General features: G+C 41.1%; 1 protein-coding gene across 1 annotated transcript; it reads left to right on the plus strand.

The window, feature by feature from the left end:
- Positions 1-9898: 9898 nt before the first annotated feature.
- Positions 9899-10792, plus strand: LOC100344356 (syntaxin-3). The gene has a single exon (XM_002720236.3). The coding sequence runs from the start codon at positions 9899-9901 to the stop codon at positions 10790-10792; it is 894 nt and encodes a 297-aa protein (XP_002720282.3).
- The last annotated feature ends 11685 nt before the right edge of the window (positions 10793-22477 follow it).

Here is a 22477-nt window from a genome sequence, read left to right on the forward strand (position 1 = left end):
TTCCATGTTCAAGGGACCGCTAATCTCTCAAAGCGTACTCACATTTCAGTGTTGCTCTGGCTTCTTTGCTTCTGCCAGTTAGAATTTCCCTTTTTTCACACATGCATAGGTTACATGACATGCAGTTTTCTGCTCTGGATTCCCTCTGTGAATGGGCAGCCATGAACTAAAACCCAGAAACTTTACAAAAATATGATGTTACTCATTGTTAAAACCCAATACAGAGACACTTTCAGGAAAAGAATGAAAGAATGGGGAAAGCATATGAATAGGGCACCAAGAGGAAACCTGGTAAAAGGGCAGTCTGGTATCATAGTATGTATCCACTATTGTAGTAACATGCAGAATAATTTCATTACCTCTAGAATCTTCTGTTCTCTGTCTATTCATCCCCACTCCCCCAGCACTTGACAACTACTGATGTTTTTACTGTCTCCATAGTTTGGTCTTTAACAAAGTGTCATATGATTAGAATCATATAATTTGTAGTATTTCAGTGTTTTTATTTAGTAATATATATTTAAATTTCCTTCACATATTTGCATGGCTTTATAGTTGATTTGTTTTTTAACACTGAATAATATTTCATTGTCTTTATGCATTACATCTTTTTTTTTTTTACAGGCAGAGTGGACAGTGAGAAAGAGAGAGAGAGAGAGAGAGAAAGGTCCAATGGCCGCCGCAGCTGGCGCACTGCTGCCGGCGCACCGCGCCTATCTGAAGGCAGGAGCCAGGTGCTTCTCCTGGTCTCCCATGCGGGTGCAGGGCCCAAGCACTTGGGCCATCCTCCACTGCCTTCCCGGGCCACAGCAGAGAGCTGGCCTGGAATAGGGGCGACCGGGACAGAATCCAGCGCCCCGACTGGGACTAGAACCCGGTGTGCCTGAGCCGCTAGGTGGAGGATTAGCCTATTGAGCCGCGGCGCCGGCCTGCATTACATCTTATTTAATCATTCACTTATTGGAGGCCATCTTGGTTACTTCCACGTTTTGGCAATTATAAATAAAGTACATCTCTGTACGGGTTTTGGTGAGAACATGTTTTTTCTCTTTTGAGTAAAGATCAAGAAATGTGTTTTTTGTATTGTGCGGTAAGAATAGATTTAGTTTTGTAAGAAACTGCCCAAAATGTACACAATGTATACATATGTCAAAACATCATATTGTATATCTTAAGCATCTATTTTTTGTCAATTATACGTCTGTAAAGACGCAAGAAAACCTGATGTTTTAAAAATCACAATTGCATGTGTTAATGTATATCTTAAATACTCCTTTATTTTTTTTATTATTTTTTAAATTTTTTGACAGGCAGAGTGGATAGTGAGAGAAACAGAGAGAGAGACAGAGAGAAAGGTCTTCCTTTGCTGTTGGTTCACCCTCCAATGGCCGCCGCGGCCAGCGCGCTGCGGCCGGTGCACCGTGCTGATCCGATGGCAGGAGCCAGGTACTTATCCTGGTCTCCCATGGGGTGCAGGGCCCAAGCACTTGGGCCATCCTCCACTGCACTCCCGGGCCACAGCAGAGAGCTGGCCTGGAAGAGGGGCAACCGGGACAGAATCCGGTGCCCCGACTGGGACTAGAACCCGGTGTGCCGGCGCCGCAAGATGGAGGATTAGCCTAGTGAGCCACGGCACCGGCCGAGTATTCCTTTTTAAGATCTTTTAGTTTTTAATTCATTTTTTATTCACTTCCAACACTTGAATGTTAACAGAATTCTGGGCCCTGTAATGGAGGCTCTGAAGATAAAAGGATGAACTAACACACTGTCCCCATTCCCTGGAAATTGGCAATCCAGTTTAAAGGCAAATACCCTTAAAATAGTTATAATGTAATTTGGTAAGTGCTACTTGAAGGTCTGGTTCATGCAAAAGGCCCATTGGAGTCCAAGGCAAGGGAGAACTGCCTCTGTTTATTGTGGACCTATAGGAATGCAGGAGACAGTGATGCTTTGGAAAAGAAGTTATATTTGCTATCATGCTTAAAGATGAATAGGGAGAAAATTAGTTGAAAAGTATTCTAGAGAAGACAGAACATTGCACATGAAGGTACAGAGAAATATTTTTATAAATTTTCCATCAAAAATGCTGTTTTAAAGTGCGGGTGTTGTGGCACAGTGGGTTAGGCTGCTGGTGATGACTGTATCCCGTATGGGAGTGCCTGCTCCGAGTCCTGGCTCCTCCACCTCTCATGGAGCTTCCTGTTAATGTGCATCCTGAGAGGCAGCAGATGATGGCTCAAATACTTGGGTCTCTGCCACCCAGATAAGATAGTCAGATCGAGTTCCTGGCTCTTGACTTCATCCTGACCTTGGCCTGGATGTTGTGGCCATTTGGAGAGTGAACAAGTGAATGGATGGATGATCTCTCTCTCTCTCTCTCTCTCTCACTCTCTCTCTCTTTGTATCTCCCTCTGACTTTCAAATAAGTAAACTTTTAAAATACCACTTTAAGTTCACATGAACTCATTCTCCACATATAGAATGAAATTGCCCAAGTTAGGAGGAACAAAATATAAGTAAATCATAAATCCTATAACAAATTAGGCCAGGCCAGGAAGAGATGAGACTATAATGCAGGTGCACATGGGAGAAGACAGGGCAGAAGGTTAGATACTATAGAAGTCAGCTTCTCTCCTCCCTCCTCTATCCAAGGCTGAGTCTCTTTTTTGGTGGAGCATATCTTGCGGGTATAGTCAGTAGCTGACTACACAGAATGATCTGAGGGATTCCAGAAGAATTTTTCCTAAAGACAAGTAGCTCTCATTGTTCTGCCACTAGCTCCTGAAGTCCTACCAGAATTTCTTGATGTCGCTTTAAGACATCATTACTGTGGGGAGCAACTGGGAGCAACTCGGACTAGACTAAGTTACTGGAATTAAGACTTATTCTATGCATCTGCTCTCCCACAATATGGCGCTGGGAGAGGAGTAAAAACAGCTTCTACACAGCTGCCTCCAGTTCAACCAATAAGCAGCAGGACCTGCTCCTGATTGGAGGAGAGCAGCGTACTCGGCGTGTGGGTAGCAGAGTTGGGATTGGTGGAAGAGGACTATAAAGGAGGAGAGAGACAACATGCACCAGGAACATCTACGAGGAACATCTACGAGGAACACCTGTGCAGCCCCTGAGAGAGCCGGCCGGCGGTGTGCCGCTCCCCCGCGGAAGCGGGGAAAGTGGCCAGGGGGAACCGCCCTTCCACGGAGGTGGAAGGGTCGGTAGCCAACCCGGGAAGAACCAGCAGCAAACCCGGGGAGGGCTGAGCAGACGAAAGAACAGCGCAGGGTCCTGTGTCGTTCCTCCATGAAGACGGGGAGCGACAATTACAATGAAAGGATGTGAGATCATGAATACATTAGTATGTATGGCTCTTGCGAAGGACTTTCCTTCTTACAATTTGCTAAGTTCAGGATACTGGGTGAATGCAGCTTCTATGTCTGCAAACTATGTCATTTAGGACTCTAGAGTATTCCTGTGGCAGAGTGGGCCAGCTCGCATAGAGTCCCACAGTGAAGGATTCTATGCTTCCATGATAAAGCAGATGAGAGCTGGGAAATTGAGAGGGAGAGGAGTGGTGGAAGATAGGATGGATAAATTATTACAATGAAAGGAGACTCCTCACAAATGAAAGAATTCTGAGTGTCAGAATTGATTGGTGACCTTAATATGCAAAGAGAAAACTGGGTTAAAGTTAAATGAATCTATTAACTTCTTTCACATTCCACAAAAAGAAAAATGAAGAAATAATGTGTTTTTAAAGATTTATTTATTTATTTGAAAGGCAGAATTACAGAGTGGCAGAGATTGAGAGACAGAGGTCTTCCATCCCCCTGGTTTACTCTCCAGATGGCCGTAATGGCTGGAGCTGAGCTGATCGGAAGCCAGGAGCCAGGAGCTGCTTTTGGGTCTCCCATGTGGGTGCAGGAGCCCAAAGACTCGGGCCATCTTCCATTGCTTTCCCAGGCCATAGCAGAGAGGTGGATAGGAAGTGGAGCTTCTGGGATTCAAACTGGCGCCATATGGGATGCTGGCACTGCAGGCGGCGGCTTTACCTGCTACACCACAGCGCTGACCCCAAAACAATATATTTTTGAGATAACATATTTTTAACTCACATTGTAGTTAAAGGCTTAATGGCTCTACTAAATGGAGCCTCCAGAAAATAAAACATGAAAAGAACATGGTCCATCATGAAAATAGTACATGGGGGATTCCCTCAGCTTCTTGCAGTAGCAGCAGCAGCCCATAGAAAATCCAGGAAACAATATATAATAAATTATCCTCGAAAGTATTTTAATAAAGATTTGATCATAAGAGGGAAGAACATTGGGAGGAAGCTGCCAATTCGCAATACATATTTGATATTACAGAACATTAGCAAGAATAAATTGTTTTCTTCATTCCATTATGTGAAAGAGGGTAACAATGAGAGAAAAACAGGACCTAATAGAATGCTAGTAGGTATTTTTTCATTGCAGCTCATGAGTTTTTGTGATGAGTCTGAGTTAGGTGAATGTTAAAAATATCAAGATTTTATGATTTACCTTTTTTTTTTAGAAAAATAAAACTGGAATTTGGAAATTGTGCCTTCTCTGACAACCTTAACTAGTAAGCAGGATTTTTTTTTAACTTTTATTTAATGAATATAAATTTCCAAAGTACAGCTTATGGATTACAATGGCTTCCCCCCCCCCATAACTTAACTCCCACCCGCAACCCTACCCTTTCCCACTCCCTCCCCCCTTCCATTCACATCAAGATTCATTTTTCAATTCTCTTTATATACAGAAGATCAGTTTAGCATGTATTAAGTAAAGCTTTCAACAGTTTGCACCCACACAGAAACACAAAGTGAAAAATACTGTTTGAGTACTAGTTATAGCATTAAATCACAATGTACAGCACATTAAGGACAGAGATCCTGCACAGTGACTCCTGTTGTTGACTTAACAAATTGACACTCTTGTTTATGGCATCAGTAATCACCCTAGGCTCTTGTCATGAGTTGCCAAGGCTATGGAAACCTTTTGAGTTCACCAACTCTGATCATATTTAGACAAGGTCGTAGTCAAAGTGGAGTTCTCTCCTCCCTTCAGAGAAAGGTACCTCCTTCTTTGATGACCTGTTCTTTCCACTGGGATCTCACTCACGGAGATCTTTCATTTAGGTCATTTTTTTTTGCCAGAGTGTCTTGGCTTTCCATGCCTGAAATACTCTCATGGGCTTTTCAGCCAGATCCGCATGCCTTAAGGGCTGATTCTGAGGCCAGAGTGCTGTTTAGGACATCTGCCATTCTATGGGTCTGCTGTGTATCTCGCTTCCCATGTTGGATCGTTCTCTCCCTGTTTTGTTCTATCAGCTAGTATTAGCAGACACTAGTCTTGTTTATGTGCTCCCTTTGGCTCTTAGTCCTATCATTATGATAAATTGTGAACAGAAATTGATCACTGGGAGTAGTGAGATGTCATTGGTACATGCCACCTTGATGAGATTGAATTGGAATCCCCTGGTATGTTTCTAACTCTACCGTTTGAGGTAAGTCAGCTTGAGCATGTCCCGAATTGCACATCTCTTCCCTCTCTTATTCCCACTTTTATATTTAACAGCAATCACTTTTCAGTTAAGTTTCAACACTTGAGAATAACTGTGTATTGATTACAGTATTCAACCAAAAGTATTAAGTAGAACAAACAAACAAAAAATACTAAGAGGGATAACGTATTAAGTTGTTCATCAACAGTCAGGGCGAGGGCTGATCAAGTTACTGTTTCTCATAGTGTTCATTTCACTTTAACAGGTTTCCTTTTTGGTGCTCGGTTAGTTGTCACCGATTAGGGAGAACATAAGGTATTTGTCCCTTTGGGACTGGCTTATTTCACTCAGCATGATTTTTTACTACCCAGTTTGCATGTTTTTTTTTTTTTTAAATCATTATTTATTTATTTGAAAGGCAATGTTACACAGAGAGAGAAAGAGACAGAGAGAAAAACATGTGCCATCTGTTGGTTCACTCCCCAAATGGCTTCAATGGCTAGAACTGGGCTATGCCAAAATCAGGAGCTTAGAACTCCTCCTGGTTCTCCCATACGGGTGGCAGGGGCCCAAGTACTTGGGACATCTTCTGCTGTCTTCCCAGACGCATTAGCAGGGAGCTGGGATGGAAGTTGAATGGCTGGGATGCATATGGGATGCCGGCATCACAGGCAGCAGCTTAACCCTGCTGCACCACAATGCTGGCCCCAGTATTCATATTTCTGTGTCTGGCTTATATTTTGTAACATAATATCCTTCAGATTCATCCATGTTGTTGCAAATGACAAGATTTACATCTTTTTCACAGCAGAGTAATATTCCATTGTATTTATATAGCACGTCTTTATCTATTCATCAGTTGATGGATGCTTAGCTTGTTTCCATTTATTGCTTAGTGTGAACAATACTGAAATAAATGTGGCAGCGCAGATGTTTCTTTAACAGACTGAGTTCGCTGGATATATACCAAGAACTGTAATTGCTGAATCATATGGTAGTTCTACTTTTACTTTGTTAAGAAATCTCCAATTGTTTTATTTTTTAATGGTCATCCTAATTTTTATTACTTTATTTAGTAATTTATTCCTGTTATCTATTTTTGTCCTCCACTCAGTTTTTTTTAAAGATTTATTTTTTTTTAGTTGAAAGGCAGTTACAGAGAGGCAGAGGCAGAGAGAGAGAGGTCTTCCATCTGCTGATTCACTCCATAAATGGCCCTACCAGACAGAGCTGAGCCAATCTGAAGCCAGGAGCCAGGAGCTTCTTCCGGGTCTCCCACGTGGGCGCAGGAGCCCAAGGACTTGGGCCATCTTCTACTGCTTTCCCAGGCCATAGCAGAGAGCTGGATCGGAAGTGGAGCAGCCAGGTTTCTTACTTTTTATCCTTGTTTTTTAAATATTTTTTTTTAATTTTGTTTTGACAGAGGGAGAGGGTGGGGAGAGAGAGGAAGAGAGAATCTTCCACCCGCTGGTTTACTTACCAAATGGCCACAATGGCCCTCTAAATCTAGGACCCTGGAACTCCATCCGAGCCTCCCTTGTGGGTGGCAGGGCCCAAAAACCCAGGCCATCTTCTGCTGCTTTCCCAGGCGTGATAGCCGGGAGATGTATTGGAAGTGGAGCAGCTGGGACTTGAATCAGCGCCAATTTGGGATCTTGGCCTCGTAGGCGGTAGCTTAACCCAGTGCACCACAATGCCTGCCCTGCCCCACCTCTTATCTTTAAGGAAAGGAGATTGCTGAATGGTAGGTTTTTTTTTGTATGTGAGTCTGACAGTAGCTTTCAGAATATCACTGCCTTCAGGATAACACTGCCAGTTTGCCCTCTGATGAAGTTTTATATATTGCTACATAGTAGATAAATGTGTGGGCTCTGGGGTCAGACAGTTTTGGGTTTGAATCAATCATCTGATGCTCCCCAGCAGTAGAGAAAATGTGTAAGATTTCTAGCCTCTGGTAGGGTTGTTGGGTTTACAGAAGAACAACAGGACTCCCAGTTAAATCTGAATTGTAGATAAACAATGAATGAATTCTTAGTGTAAATATGTCCAAATATTGCACAGAACATACTTACGCTAAAATAATTTGTTGTTTATTTGCAATTCCAATAGTTAGGCCTCAGTTTTCTCCTCTACGGAGACAGCAGTCATTCTCAAATCGCAGATCTATCTCTTATGAGGATTAAGTGAAGAGCTACATATGACAATCTTAGCAGATTCTCTGAGACCGGGTAAGGTCTCAATAAAGACAGCCACAATTTTAATGACTTTTCTAATTGAAAAACCTTAGCTTTTGAACTGGATCATAACTTTCCAATCTCATGCTTTCTCCCCCATAAATATACCACGTGGAAAGTCCCTCATGTGATGTGTATTTAGAATTACCAAATGATCCTCCTTGTTCCCACTTGCTTTGCAGATCCTCTGGAATTCCTAGCATTAGAAATTTTCTCTCATGTCATGCTACTGTGTCTCCTGGTAGCGCTGATAAAGGCCGCAAGTTACCTGGAGCAAGAATGTAGCCAATATCAGTGTGGAATCATTTGCACTGTATCTTAATAAAGAATGGGGTGGGGAGGGATGGGGTATGTTTGTGATCACCACATCTGCATTCTTCAGTTCTAGCTGTGCAGTCAGCTAGCTATATGACTTTGAGCAAGTCACTTTACATTTATGGATCTTGATTTCCTCACTGGTGAAGTAATGAAGCTGAAATGGATCGTTCTTATTGATTTTTGAGTTCTGACGGTTTGTAACTTTGTGGAAAGGTAAGAGTGTAGGAAAAATTGGGAACAGAGGGAAGCAGTGTCATGCCCTCAACCTCTGGACATCTGAAGATGGAAAATTTATGCTGGGTGCGAGTAGAGTAAGGCAGGTGCATGGAAAGAGAAAGGGTGTTGGGACAGGAGGTGGAGCTAGGGACACATTTTCCCACTTCCTAGCTTTTCCCAGGTCTGACCCCACCTGGCTGGAAGCCCCTGGTTGTAAGCATCTTTAACATTCACTGAGAACTTGATCTCATCCCTCTCTGGTCAGTGCCTTTGTGGCTGTTTCATGCAAATAATTCAAATAGCAATTAAATTATAGTGCTAATTTTATGCCAAGCATTATTCAACACATTTTTCATGTGTGCACTTTCATTCTTACTACATCCCTATGGAAAGTATGGGGAGTCTTCAAAAAAAGTCCACAAAAAATGCATAGTATGAAAAAACTATACTTGGATTTCAATTTTTTTTGCACCACAATAAGCTTGCATTTTAAATCCATCTTTCCATGGACTTTTTGAAGTATCCTTGTACACTTATTATCCTTATTTTGCTACCCAGCAATGGAGTCACAAAGAGATTATTCATACGGTCCAAGATCATATAGCTAGTAAGTGGTTGAGCTGGGACTTGAAACCATATAGTCTTTTTAAAAATATTTATTTACTTGAAAGTCAGAGTTACAGAGAGAGAGAGAAAGAGAGAGAGAGAGAGAGAGAGGTGTCTTCCATCCTCTGGTTCACTCCCAATTGTCCGCAATGGCCAGAGCTGCGCCGATCTGAAGCCAGGAACCAGGAGCTTCTTGCAGGTTTCCCACGCGGGTGCAGGGGCCCAAGGGCTAGGGCCATCTTCCACTGCTTTCCTAGGCCATAGCAGAGAGCTGGATCGGAAGTGGAGCAGCCAGGTCTCGAACCGGCGCCCATATGGGTTGCCAGCACTGCAAGCAGGGTCTTTACCGCTACGCCACAGCACCGACCCCACCAGGCAGTCTTTAAATTAAAATATGTAGCTAAAACCAAAACAAAAGCAGAAGCATATGGCTGATCTCAGAGGCATCTGACATTTTGATTAAATGATAATGTTTTCTTTTAACTGCAGCTCACAGAGTCCCAAAGCTAGCTAAATGGTCGTTCTATGCTACTCCTGAATTGATTTAGTTACCAATTTAAGTAAGAAAAATCACAGTTCTCAGTGAAGAGTTTTCAATACCATTGTCTTTACTGTGTCATCACTTTCTTTGAACTCATGCATGATGCCTCCAGGGGCTTATCCAGACTTTGGACTTGCTCTTTGTTGCCACTTGGCCCTGCACTCTGGAGCTCAAATGTAGTATTGCCCTAGGTCTTACAAATCAGGCCAGTGCCTGGCCCTATTCCTGGTATACAGTCTAGCCCATCCTGTGTGCCTTACCACCCGATACTGAGTCAACAATGCAGCGGCCTATTGGCTCTGTCAATATTTACTTGCCTGGGAAGGAGAGATTTTTTAATAGCTTCCACTGACGCAAAACTGAGCTGCTCCTGACTCTCCACAGCACTGAACAAAGCTGATGTGCGTGCTTCCAGTCCTTCCATTACAGATGTGGCCAGAAGCTGCACGTAAAGATGAGGGACAGACTGGAGGAACTGAAGAACCAAGTACACCCGGGCAGAGACCCTTTGGAGTTGGATGACACCTTGGTATTTGACAACCCTGCTTTCGAGAAGAGTGAGGCCAACTCTATAGAGAAGTTTTTCCAGGAAGTGGCTGAGTTGTCCCTGGCACTGACAGAGCTGGAAGGGCTATCTGTGTCAATAGACAAGAAGCAGCAAGGTGTGCTGTGCTGTACTACAGAGGAGAGTGTGTTCAGGGAGAAGAATGACTTGAGCATCATGAAAGCCTCTTTTACCAGCCAAGCCCGGCTCATCCAGCCCCAGCTCAACACCATCCAGCAGGAGCTGACCACAGACTGTAAGTACAGGCGGGCTGAGCACCGCATCCGCCAGAGCCAGCTCGCTGTCCTCCTTGGCCGCTACCGTGGCATCATCAGCCACCACTATGCCTGCGAGACTCAGTACGTGGTCCGGCTAAAGGAGAAGATGCTGAGGCAGGCTGAACTAGCAGGCCTGAAGTTGCGAGAGGAGGACCTGGAGAAACTGGTAGCTAGCCCAGTGGCTCCTCAAATTGTGGGTCATGATCTAGATATTTTCAAGTCCAAGCAGGGCCTGGCTCTGGTCCAGGTGCGTCACCAGCAGCTTCTGGACTTGGAGTGTCAGATCAGTGAGTTGCATATCATCTTCCTTCAACTGGAGATGCTCATCTCAGAGCAGCAGGAGTTTGTGGACAGCATTGAATACAACATTTTGCAAACTCAGGACTACATTGAACAGTCAAATGAGACAGTGAAGAAAGCCCTCAAATATAAGCGCCAGTCACGCTTCTTAACACTGATATCAACTGTGGTAGGACTTTGTGCTTGTTGTACATGCTTATCTTGTGTGACCAGAGGACTTCATTGAACACAAAATAGGTCTGCTGGTGGTGTGAGCAGCAGCTGAAGAGCTAAGATACCACTTGCGCTGTTTTAGCGCATAACCTTAAGGTCAGCTTTGCCAATGAGTGCCAACACTGGCCTGTTCCCTGCAAGGTAGCCAGGCAGCAAATCTGTTCTTCTGTTGTGGGTTTGCTCAGTATTGTGGCAAAAATATTTGCAAGACTGGCTGCCTTCTGGAGCGCTGAGGCCCAGGAGTTAGTTTTTTCTTCTATTTTTTTTTCTTTTCTTTTTCTTCTTTTCACAGCTGCTTGCTGTGGGTATCAGAATAATCCTTTTTCTTTCTGCTTTCCACTATTAGAACCGTATTAGTGATTAGTGAAAAGCTGTACACCCTTTTCTAGCAAAACGACAAGTGGAGGACCGGGGCATGTCACACCAGGACTTTGATATCATAAGGCAGACATATAGAATGTTGAGTTCCGATGTGAAAAATGACAGTTGGAAGGCCAGGATAGAGGCTGAAGACTGCTCAACAGGTATCAAGAATGTTGGGTTAGAGACTAGAGCAAAAAAGGGTTGGAAACTGAGGAAAAAGTCTGGCAAATTAAAGGACAAAATTTAGTCAAGTGTTCTGCATAAAAATAAGGACACCATCAGTAGGAATAAAGCCTGCCTTGGGGCCACTTGCTGTCCTCCTGCCTCCGTTCAGCTATCTTCATTTCATTCTTATCCTGGTACAAAAAATTTCCAGTGAGCCCATCCTGGAGGTTTTCAGCTGGTGCTGAGTGAAAACCACTTGTTGGAAGTACATGTGGAGGCAGAAAGTCAAGGAAGTTCTGGGACAGAGGAATTTCCCTAATGGAAATAAAAAAAAATGACCAGGAAACCAAGACTTACAAAGCTCTGCATGGAGTAGCTCATGCTCCTGTGGGTGTTTAGAAAGATGTCTGGAAGTTCTTTGCCTCAAGGACTGAAGAGGGACTAAAGGCCATGTGTACGTTGTGGACAAACCTGAGAGCCCTGTCTACTGTTTGTTGTAGAGGAAGCACCTTAAAAAACACTGGAAATACGTGATTTCATTCCTTTAAGGAACCGTTTTTTTACAGCTGTTTCTGAAAAGAAAGCACACATGTGTATTTGCATTTTCCTGTTTCAGAAGCTGCAGCACCTTTAACCTCAACTTCCTTATCTTTGTCTGAATGCCTGCTGTTTTTTTATGGTCCCAATCAGGATACTGGAGTCATCAATGTTTTCATTGGTTTGGTTTTTATAACTCTGGTCCTACAGAGGAACTTGTCTCAAAGGATAAGCTTTTCATAAAATTAGAATATTTTTAGATTCTTTGTTCCCACACTTAAATGGGAAACAAACCCTGTATGAATGTGATATGTGACAATCAGTTTAGAAGGTAATAAATACCATTTGAAATACATCATGCACTACTTCAATTCTTGTTGAAGTTTCATTAGTGCACTTGCTAACAGATGCCTGTCATTCACATTTTTATGGAGGTTGACTCATAGATTTTTTTCACTCAAACAATGAACTGAGCTCTCAAAAATCTTTGCAATCTTGCTACTATTTTCTTAGACAACCTCTACTATCAGAAATATAAAGTGATTGATGCTTACACTTAGGTTATTTACAATAAAACGAGTACATTTTAAACATTTCATTATGAAAATCTGTTCTCTTGCATTATGTGTGTGCATTTAGCCACAAACAGAATGGAATTCATGGGATGTTAATTCCTTGGAATGCTGGGTGATATTTTTCTTGCAGAGTTTCCCTGGGGAGTTTTTTCCCCTATTTCCTTCTAAGTTTCTGTAAATTTTCATCTTTTATAGTTATTTCAGTGAAGATTATTATTGGACATTCTGCCACTGCCCTTGATTGAATGAATGGAAAGCGAAAAAAGGGATGTTTTTTTTTTCTGTTACCAGGAACTACAATTGTCTATGGAAAATTACAGTTTCTGATCATTTAAAGCTGTCTTTAGAATTTTTGTTGGGAAAAAATGTATTAGCAGCTTGTGATGTGTGTGTGTGCATGTGTGTGTGTGTGTGTGTGTGTAGGGGAAATGAGCATATAGAGATGTATTGCAGGAAAAGGGTACAGTAGTAACTGTGTACTTAAAACACATGAAATACAAGAATAATTTTATTTATATGTTGTAATGTGCCAGAAAATAATTAAAATGATGCCTATTTAACATGCAATGATTTTTGAAATGTTTTATAATGTTCTAATACCTATTAACTCCTTTGGTTCTCTCAATACTCCTATATCAGTAAGCCCAAGATTATTAGCTCCATTTTATGAATGAGTTAATCAAAGCCACACAGGAAATGGGAGGTGCCATAGATACTCTCTCTCCTCACTGTTTTACAAATTAACCCAAAGATCACAGGCTTTAGTAAATGACAGTCTTGAGTCTGACTTATTGAATGTGTCAGAGCACTTAACCTAGGCTAACCATACAGAGGGCATGTGACCCCTGACTTTTGCTTAAACTGCTCTTTTCACAGGTGACTTCTTCAAAAGGCACACAGATTTCTATTCAAACTAGTTTTGGGCAAATATTAGCATGTGGCACCTTAACTACCTTATCAGTGAAGGAAAAGCCCAGTTTGCACTCGAAGCTTGAAAGTCGAGCTCTGCCTTGCCTTGCCCAGACTGCTTAAAATTGTGAGCTGCCCATGTCTTGGTTAGTGCTAAATGAATCATGTTAAATTGCTTACAAGCTCCATGGAGGACGTGAGGTAAAACAAGCAGCCAACACTTGTGGAGATGACTATGGAAGGTACCTGTGTGAGTGTTTAGGAGTCTTAATGGGAATAGGAGTCAACACACACACATACACACACACACACTGACCTTATTATAGAAAGTATATATGATTTGTTTTTTTTTTCTTCTTTTTTTTTAACTTTTATATAATGAATATAAATTTCCAAAGTACGATTTATGGATTACAATGGCTTCCCCCACATACCATCCCTCCCACCCACTACCCTCCCCTTTCCCACTCCCTCTCCCCTTCCATTCACATCAAGATTCATTTTCGATTATCTTAATATACAGAAGATCAGCTTAGTATACATTAAGTAAGGATTTCAACAGTTTGCTCTCACACAGAAACATAAAGTGAAAAATAATAGATGATTTTTTTTAAATGATGATGAAATCAGATCAGATCTATTGTCATGTTTAATCCCAGTGAGAGTCAAGTTGGGAGTTGATAATTTCTTTTTTTTTTTTTTTTTTTTTTTTTTTTTTTTTTTTTTTACAGAGGATCAGTTTAGTATACATTAAGTAAAGATTTCAACAGTTTGCACCCCCATAAAAACACAAAGTGAAATATATTGTTTGAGTACTCGTTATAGCATTAAATCTCAATACACAGCACATTAAGGACAGAGATCCTACATGAGGAGTAAGTGCACAGTGACTCCTGTTGTTGACTTTACCAATTGACACTCCTGTCTATGGCATCAGTAGTCTCCCTATGCTCCGGTCATGAGTTTCCAAGGCTATGGAAGCCCTCTGAGTTCTCCGATTCTTATCTTGTTTAGACAAGGTCATAGTCAAAGTGGAGGTTCTCTCCTCCCTTCAGAGAAAGGTACCTCCTTCTTTGAAGACCTGTTCTTTCCACTGGGATCTCACTCGCAGAGATCTTTTGCCAGAGTGTCTTGGCTTTCCATGCCTGAAATACTCTCATGGGCTTTTCAGCCAGATCCGAATGCCTTTAGGGCTGATTCTGAGGCCAGAGTGCTATTTAGGACATCTGCCATTCTATGAGTCTGCTGAGTATCTCACTTCCCATGTTGGATCACTCTCCCCTTTATTTATTCCATTGGTTAGTGTTAGCAGGTACTAGACTTGTTTATGTGCTCCCTTTGACTCTTAGTCCTTTCATTATGATCAATTGTGAACTGAAATTGATCACTTGGAATAGTGAGATGGCATTGGTACATGCCACCTTGATGGGATTGAATTGGAATCCCCTGGTATGTTTTTAACTCTACCATTTGGGGCAAGTCAGCTTGAGCATGTCCCAAATTATACATCTCTTCCCTCTCTTATTCCCACTCTTATGTTTAACAGGGATCACATTTCAGTTAATTTTTAACACTTAAGAATAACTGTGTATTAATTACAGAATTAAACCAGTCATATTAAGTAGAACAGACAAAAAAACTACTAAGAGGGATAATGTATTAAGTTGTTCATTAACAGTCAGGGCTATGCTGATCAAGTCACCGTTTCCCATAGTGTCCGTTTCACTTCAGGAGGTTTCCTTTTTGGTGTTGAGTCAGTTGTCACCGATCAGGGAGAACATATGGTATTTGTCCCTTTGGGACTGGCTTATTTCACTCAGCATGATGTGTTCCAGATTCCTCCATTTTGTTGCAAATGACTGGATTTCATTTTTTCTTACTGCGGTATAGTATTCTAAAGAGTACATATCCCATAATTTCTTTATCCAGTCTACCGTTGATGGGCATTTAGGTCGGTTCCAGGTCTTAGCTATTGTGAATTGAGCTGCAATAAACATTAGGCTGCAGACCGCTTTTTTGTTTGCCAATTTAAATTCCTTTGGGTAAATTCCAAGGAGTGGGATGGCTGGGTCGAACGGTAGGGTTATCTTCAGATTTCTGAGGAATCTCCAGACTGACTTCCATAGTGGCTTGACCAGTTTGCATTCCCACCAACAGTGGGTTAGTGTCCCTTTTTCCCCACATGATTTGTTTTTAAAATTTATTTATTTTATTCATTTTTAAAGGCAGATATATAAGATACATCTATCTATCTATCTATCTCTATATATAGATAGATATGATACATGCATATGTATATCGAGAGAGAGAGACAGAGAGAGAGCATCTTCTGGTTCACTCCTTAAATGCCTACAATAACCAGGGCTGGGCTAGGCTGAGGCCAGGATTTCAATCTGGATCTCCCATGTGGGTAACAGGTACACAAGTACTTGCGGCATCACCTGCTGCCTCCCAGGGTACACATTAACAGGAAGCTGGAATCAGAAGCAGATCTTGGAGACTGACGTAACATAGCAGGTTAAGCTGCTGCTTGCAATGCTGGCATCCCATATCCGAGTGCCAATTCAAGTTTGGCTGCTCTCTTTCTGATCCAGTTTCTTGCTAATGTATGCAGAAAAGCAGCAGAAGATGGCCCAAATGTTTGGATGCCTGCCGCCCATGTGGTAGACCAGGATGGAGTTTTGGGCTCCTGGCTTCAGCCTGGCCCAGTCCTGGTTGTTGTGGCCATTTAGGGAGTGAACAAGCAGATGGAAAATCTCTCTCTCTCTCTCTCTCTCTCTGTCTGTCTCCCATCTTTCCTGTGATGCTTTGTCTTTCAAATTAAAAAAATAAACCTTTACAAAAAAAAAAAAAGAAGAAGAAGCAGAGCTGGGACTTGATCCAGGTACTCATATATGAGATGAGGGTGCCCCAGCAGCATCTGAATTGCTCCACCAAATGCCTACCCCTCCACTTTAATTTTTATAAAAGTAACACATGCTCATTGTAGAAAATGCGGACATTAAGAAAAGCATTTATGAAAATGAGCTTCAAATCTTCCCACTTAGCGATAGTCATTTTGGTGTGCAGTATTCTCTGATTATTTATACAATCATCTTTATAGTCTCATATACTACTTTTTCCTAATATTATATTGTAAACATTTTCCTATGTTAGTAGTTATTTTTCACAGTTAGCACTCTGCTTTATGCTTCACATAGAAACACCTCATTGCAACCTATTGCGGGATCTTTTTAGCCACCTGTCTAGCCTGAGAGGTTCTTGCTTTCACGACATAGGTGTGGAGGATCAGTGTTATGGACATAGGCCTTGTCTGTCCTGTTCTATGTCCAGATGCCTAATTTGCTTTACTTTCCCTTGCTTTTGGAAAGAGAAAGCTCTGCTTCTTCTTCTTTCTTGAAGATTTACTTATTCATTTATTTGAGAGGCAGAGTATATTGGAAGCTATGTGTTCATAGATACAATCCAGTAATAGATTATTCCATAGATTTTATTTTTTTAAGTTTTAAGAGAACAATGTGGTTTGTATACTAGGCTATTTTCCTGAGTTCCTTGGAAGTTCCCCAATTTATGTGGTGAATTTATAGTAGTGTATTGTTTGTTTTATGAGACAAATGCTTAATGACTATCTAGTATGTGTTCAAATCTTTACTAGGTGCTATGGGTCCAATACGGATGTGGTTTTTCCTTCAAGGAGCTCTTCAGAAAAATACAGAATAAAAATGAATTAAAAAATTAGACTTGTGAAACAACTCAGAGTAAGAGTACTAGTATCACAAAATATTTTATTGTAGAGAGATAGATTTTGTTCAGTTGAATAGAATTAAATCTATAATTCATAAGTTATGCAAGATTTTGAACCTCTAATTTGTTCTAAGTGAGGTCCTGAGGCGTCTAGCTTAATGAATGGTTTGGGGTGGTCAAGAAGGGCTTCATGGGAGAGGGAAGAGTTTCCTTCAATCCTCTGCAGTTTGGCTGGCTTGATTGGTTTTATACTTGCTCAACGTTCTGCAGGTCACAAAACATTAATAGACCATTAGAATTTACTAACAACCTTGAGGAGTAAATAGGCAAAGTGCTATCATTTCCATTTTACCTAACTTTGATCTTCCTTTATGTATTTTCTCTTCATTGCTTTTCACAGCTTTTGTCTGTGAATATGTGCTTGTCTGTGTTCCTGGGAGAATAGGATTATTTCAGTAAACAGGTTTAGGAAAGCACAGCCAGGAAATACTGACTTGGTGAAGGCAGGTGAGAACTCTAAGCCAGATGGAAATGCAATACTTACAGGTGGATGTCACATATATGAAGCACTTCAAAAATTTTGTGGAATATTCTCCTTTTGTCCGCACACTAGTTAGGATAGGAACTGTCCTTTTATTGGTATACCCTGATTCTGTTGACCTCTGTCAACATCTGTGATCTTAGGACTCTAACTTTACCTGTTTGTATATTCAGTTAGGGTACCATCACCTGCCCAGTAAAGGGGGCTACTGAGCTGTGGTGTGGTGCATTTCTCTACTCACAGCACTGCCCGCATTCACACCTGAGTGTGCACTCCCATTCTATCTTTAAAATAAATTCTGCTCCCATTCTTGCGCTTTATGTATGTCTTTGCTTTGAATATTTATCTCATGTGGAGGCAAGAACCAGGGCTAATATAGCTGCGGACCTTTCACCCAGTGACAAAATTATGGACAAAGTGTTGCCTCTCCAAAAACTGGAGCTTGCTTTAGACCTGAGATAGACTGTGGAGCCCTCTCCTGCTATCCATTCTCATGCTATCCCTATTTCTAGCATCTCTATTAGCACTTCCCAACAGGCAAAATTGTGAGCCACAAAAGTCAATTACATAGGCAATTTTATATTTTCTAGTGGCCACATTAAAAAAGTGAAAAATAAAGAGGTATAATTAATTTTACTAATATGTTCAAAATTTTTCACTAATATATCCAAAATATTAACATTCAACATGTAATTAATATTAAAATTATTAATGAAATATTTTATCTTCTTTTTTCCATACTGAGTCTTCAAAATCTAGCATTCATTTAATATATTTCCAGTGCTCCATATGGGTAATGATTGATATATTGGACAGAGCAGCTTGACATGGTGGTTACTGACAGGTGGACTTTTTTTTGATAATTTCTGCAGTTTTGTGGTTTTTTTAAAGAATGAAAATGCCTATATGTTTTTTTCTTTATTCCCCTTATCAGCCAGCATACAGGATTCTGCTATCTTGATTTTCTGAATTTCTTGACAGAACTCAAATCTGGTATCTAGGTATTTTTAAAGCAAATATTTGTTTTCTGTGATTTTTGACATCATATTGGGGTAGGAGGTTTGGAAGAATTTAAATTTTATTCAATTTTCAGAATTAAAACAGGTAATATCATAACTGTCCTTCCTTGCTAAATTTAAGATTTATGTGGGAGTAGAGAGGTTTGTGATTTATTCTTCTTTCCCTTTTCTTCCATAACTGGGAAATATTCTGTGTATTTGTGTGTGACAGGAGAAGGACGGGTGGCACAATTAGCAAATGGAAAGAGCACTACTGTGAAGGTCAATAGTTTTGGATATTATCTCCAGTGCTGTAACTTATGAAATGTGTGAACTTAGACACATGACTTGTTTGGTTCTTGGTTTCTTCACACATGGAATAAAGAAGTTGAATGAGATGATTTCTAAGTTCCTTTCCAGCATATCCATCATTTTCCCTAGCCTTGTCCCAGGATTAGCATCACGAGGGTATTTTAATGGGATTCTTACCTACCAAGGAGGCAGGCCCACCCTTTACGTAGTTCTTAATCAGGTTCTGTGAATAGGTCAGGGGTACATGAAACACCTGAAATTGTTAACAAAATTTCTAGTCTTGTGGATGTTTATCTTTTGCCAGGAGAGACGACCTGTAGCTTTCATCACATTAAGAAGTCCATGATCCCCAAAAGAGTGGTGCTAGACAAAGCACTAGCTCCTGGGGCCTTGTAAACTCTCAGTTAAGAGTTGGCTATGGGGCCGGCTCTGTGGCATCGCGGGTAAAGCTGTTGACCACAGTGCCGGCATCCCATATGGGCACTGGTTTGTGTCCCGGCTGCTCCACTTCTGATACAGCTCTCTGCTATGGCTTGGGAAAGCAGTAGAAGATGGACCAAGTCCTTGGGCCCCTGCACATGTGTGGGAGACCTGAAAGAAGCTCCTGGATCCTGGCTTTGGATTGGCCCAGCTCCGTCTGTTGTGACCATTTGGGGAGTGAACCAGTGGATGGAAGACCTCTCTCTCTCTCTGCTTCTCTGTAACTTTGTCTTTCAAATAAATAAATAAATCTTAAAAATAAATTCTGGCCACACTTTGAAATGCAATGATTTTTAACAGCCCTTGTCTTTACTGTTGAGGAACTGCGTTTTTTTTCTTCCTACTATTTGTTGAACTCTCTACTTAGTGTAGAGTTAATCTTATGTGCATAAAGTTAACTGAAATAGATCTTTGTAAAAAAACAAAAGAATGAGAATAGGAGAGGGAGGAGGAAGAAGGATGGGAGTGTGGGTGGGAAGGAGGGTGGAGTGGGAAGAATCACTGTGATCCTAAATCTGTATATATGAAGTACATGAAACTAGTATACCTTATATAAAATTAAAAAAAAATAAATAAAAGTTTGGTCATTGGGGTCTCAGTGACTGATACGTCTGAAAAGACTTAGAAGCTTGGTTAAGGGATCTCCAAGTTACCCTCTTTCACTTCTAACACTGCCAGTAAGAATTTGTTAGATCGAGGTCAGCTTATCCATATGTTCCTGTGTCCTTGAGAAAGAGCAAATCATAGCAACCAGTGTGGAGGAAACATTTCATTTTTATATATGTGGTGAATGTGTTGATCTTTTTTTCTGGAACCTGTTACAACTACCTCAGCAGGATAAAGAGATTAGGCTCAATTCTGAATACTAAACCAAATGGAGACTTGAGGGGGTGGTTGTTGCAAAATTATGAAGAGGAGACATCAAAAATATGAGTATTTTTTGATAAAGTAACTTAGGATTCTTACTTGAAGGCAGGCCAAGGACATATATATCAAAGGTGGGAGATAAGGAATTTTATCAGGTATTGAAAATTGGGATTCTTTCTAATGTTGTACCTGAGCGAGTGCAAACAAAGGAGCAGCACACACTGGTAAAATTTGATGCTCCTTTATTGCCAGTGGAGAGTGGGCTCTTGCCCTGAAGAACTCTCCACCCCAAAGTCCAAAGCAACAGGGTTTTTAAAGGCAAAAATCACAAAATCAGGAGGGGGAATACATGGTTACTGGGGTCAAGTTAACCTAAAACCTATGTGAAACTAATATCAATTATAATCTTAATAATACCAGTTACAGTCTTAACAATTTCAATTATAATCTTGACATTAATCCAGATATTGGCTTAAATCATATGTAGGACACAGACAAATGACATTTGTATCATTAACCCAGCTTTAGCCTATCCGCTTCCAAGCTTGGGCGATCATGCTAGAGGGTTTCTATGCTTTGCCAAGTGTGATGTAGTTCGACTGTTGTTGTCCGAGAGTTTTAGATTATAGTTTGAGACCAGAGTCTCATGGGCGAATGCTTTCTCAAGATGGAGTCTCAGGTGCTCCAAAATGGAGTCCTTATTATCAAGGTGTTACTTCACTAAGCTAACAGAATTTGTACTAAAACAGGACTATTCAGACCAAGCACAGGCAGTAAAGTCTTGTCAAGTAAGGAGCTAGACTAGATATGAAAATCTAGTAAAGAAAGGCATTACCTACCCCCCCCCCAAAAAAAAAAAAAGTGGATGGACAGGGTATGACTAAAGTTTAGTCAAGTAAAGCCTTTGTGAAATGTCACAGGCAATGCTTGACAGACAATCAACAGCCTGTTTCACATCCACTAGCTTGTTTTATGCTCCTTGTTTTGGTATCTGTTGTCTCTTACTTTGAAGATTAAGTGAACTATCAAGTGAGCACTCATGTTTTGGTTTCTGGAAGTAAGTGGATGAGGCTTGGGGAAGACTGGATTTAGTACTGATTGCAGATTCTGCCTGTTCCTGCTGTGAGGCTCCTTTTTCTTCACAGGAATCTAAAGAAAGGATGATATCTGACTTGTTCTGCCTGGAATGTCAGCCTCACAGAACTGTGAGCTCAGCTGATAGTAACAAGTAGTGACAGGCCTGATCTGTCCAACACAGGAAAGTTACCTCGGCAGAGGACTTGAGGTTTAATTAGCTGTCATCATCATTCTGTCAATATTAGGACAGTATAACTCATCTCCCCACAAAAAGCAAGGAAGTAAAGACTGAATTGTAACATGACTCATGACCAAGTTAATGTGAACACCAAGCAATAATGGCAACCTTAATTCCTAATTCAGGCCAGCCCTTCATGCAGGCAGAATAGCTCAAAGTACAGGACAAGCTGAAGGCCAAAGATCAGGGACTGCCTGAAGGAGCAATATGGGGTTAGGGGTAGATGAAGTTCAACGTTGCATCCTCCATGCTGTGGTCCAGACAGGGTGTTTGTTAATTAAATCGTTGTCTGAGAAATCTGAGAATTGACACTGAGGTTAGGTAGCAAAAGTGTTGTCATTTTGATTGGATGGAGACATGAGTGACCAAATTGTGTGTGACTAGAAAACACCGTAGGACTGACCTGCTTCTGCCCGTGTCCAGGCTGTGGATGTGCAACGGAGTAAAGTCGGGGACTCAGGAACAGTGTGGGCCCGTAGTCCACGGGAATATCTTAATGAACTGAGCTATCTCAGAATGTATCCTATGACATGGGTGTGGAGACAGGTAATGCTTAGAATTTTCAGAACAAATCAAGCTTGTAGAGCAGCAATTTCAAGTCTCTCTGTCATTTCACCACTTTTTATTTTGCATTCTGTCAGCAGTTTGAAATCAAGAATGATAATGTGTCTGGCTAAGCAGGAATAAGACAGTAGCTCTTAAAAGAAACTTAACAAATATGGCATTTTTTAGAGGATAGATTGCTTTAAAAAGAATGTTAAATTTCCAAATATCCTTAGCCAATAAGGTAGTTGTCAGTGTAGAATACCATTAGATAGTCAAGAAATCTAGGGTCAGGCCGGTCATACTGTGCTCCTGTACTCTGTGACCTTGGGTAAATCACTTTCTCATT

This window comes from Oryctolagus cuniculus, chromosome X, assembly GCF_051225735.1.
Source record: "Oryctolagus cuniculus isolate XC-2025 breed Fujian yellow rabbit chromosome X, ASM5122573v1, whole genome shotgun sequence".
In the NCBI taxonomy this organism is placed as follows: Eukaryota; Metazoa; Chordata; class Mammalia; order Lagomorpha; family Leporidae; genus Oryctolagus; species Oryctolagus cuniculus.

Excerpts from the sequence above, each read along its gene's own strand:
- LOC100344356 (XM_002720236.3), top strand. The coding sequence starts at position 9,899 with ATGAGGGACAGACTGGAGGAACTGAAGAACCAAGTACACCCGGGCAGA.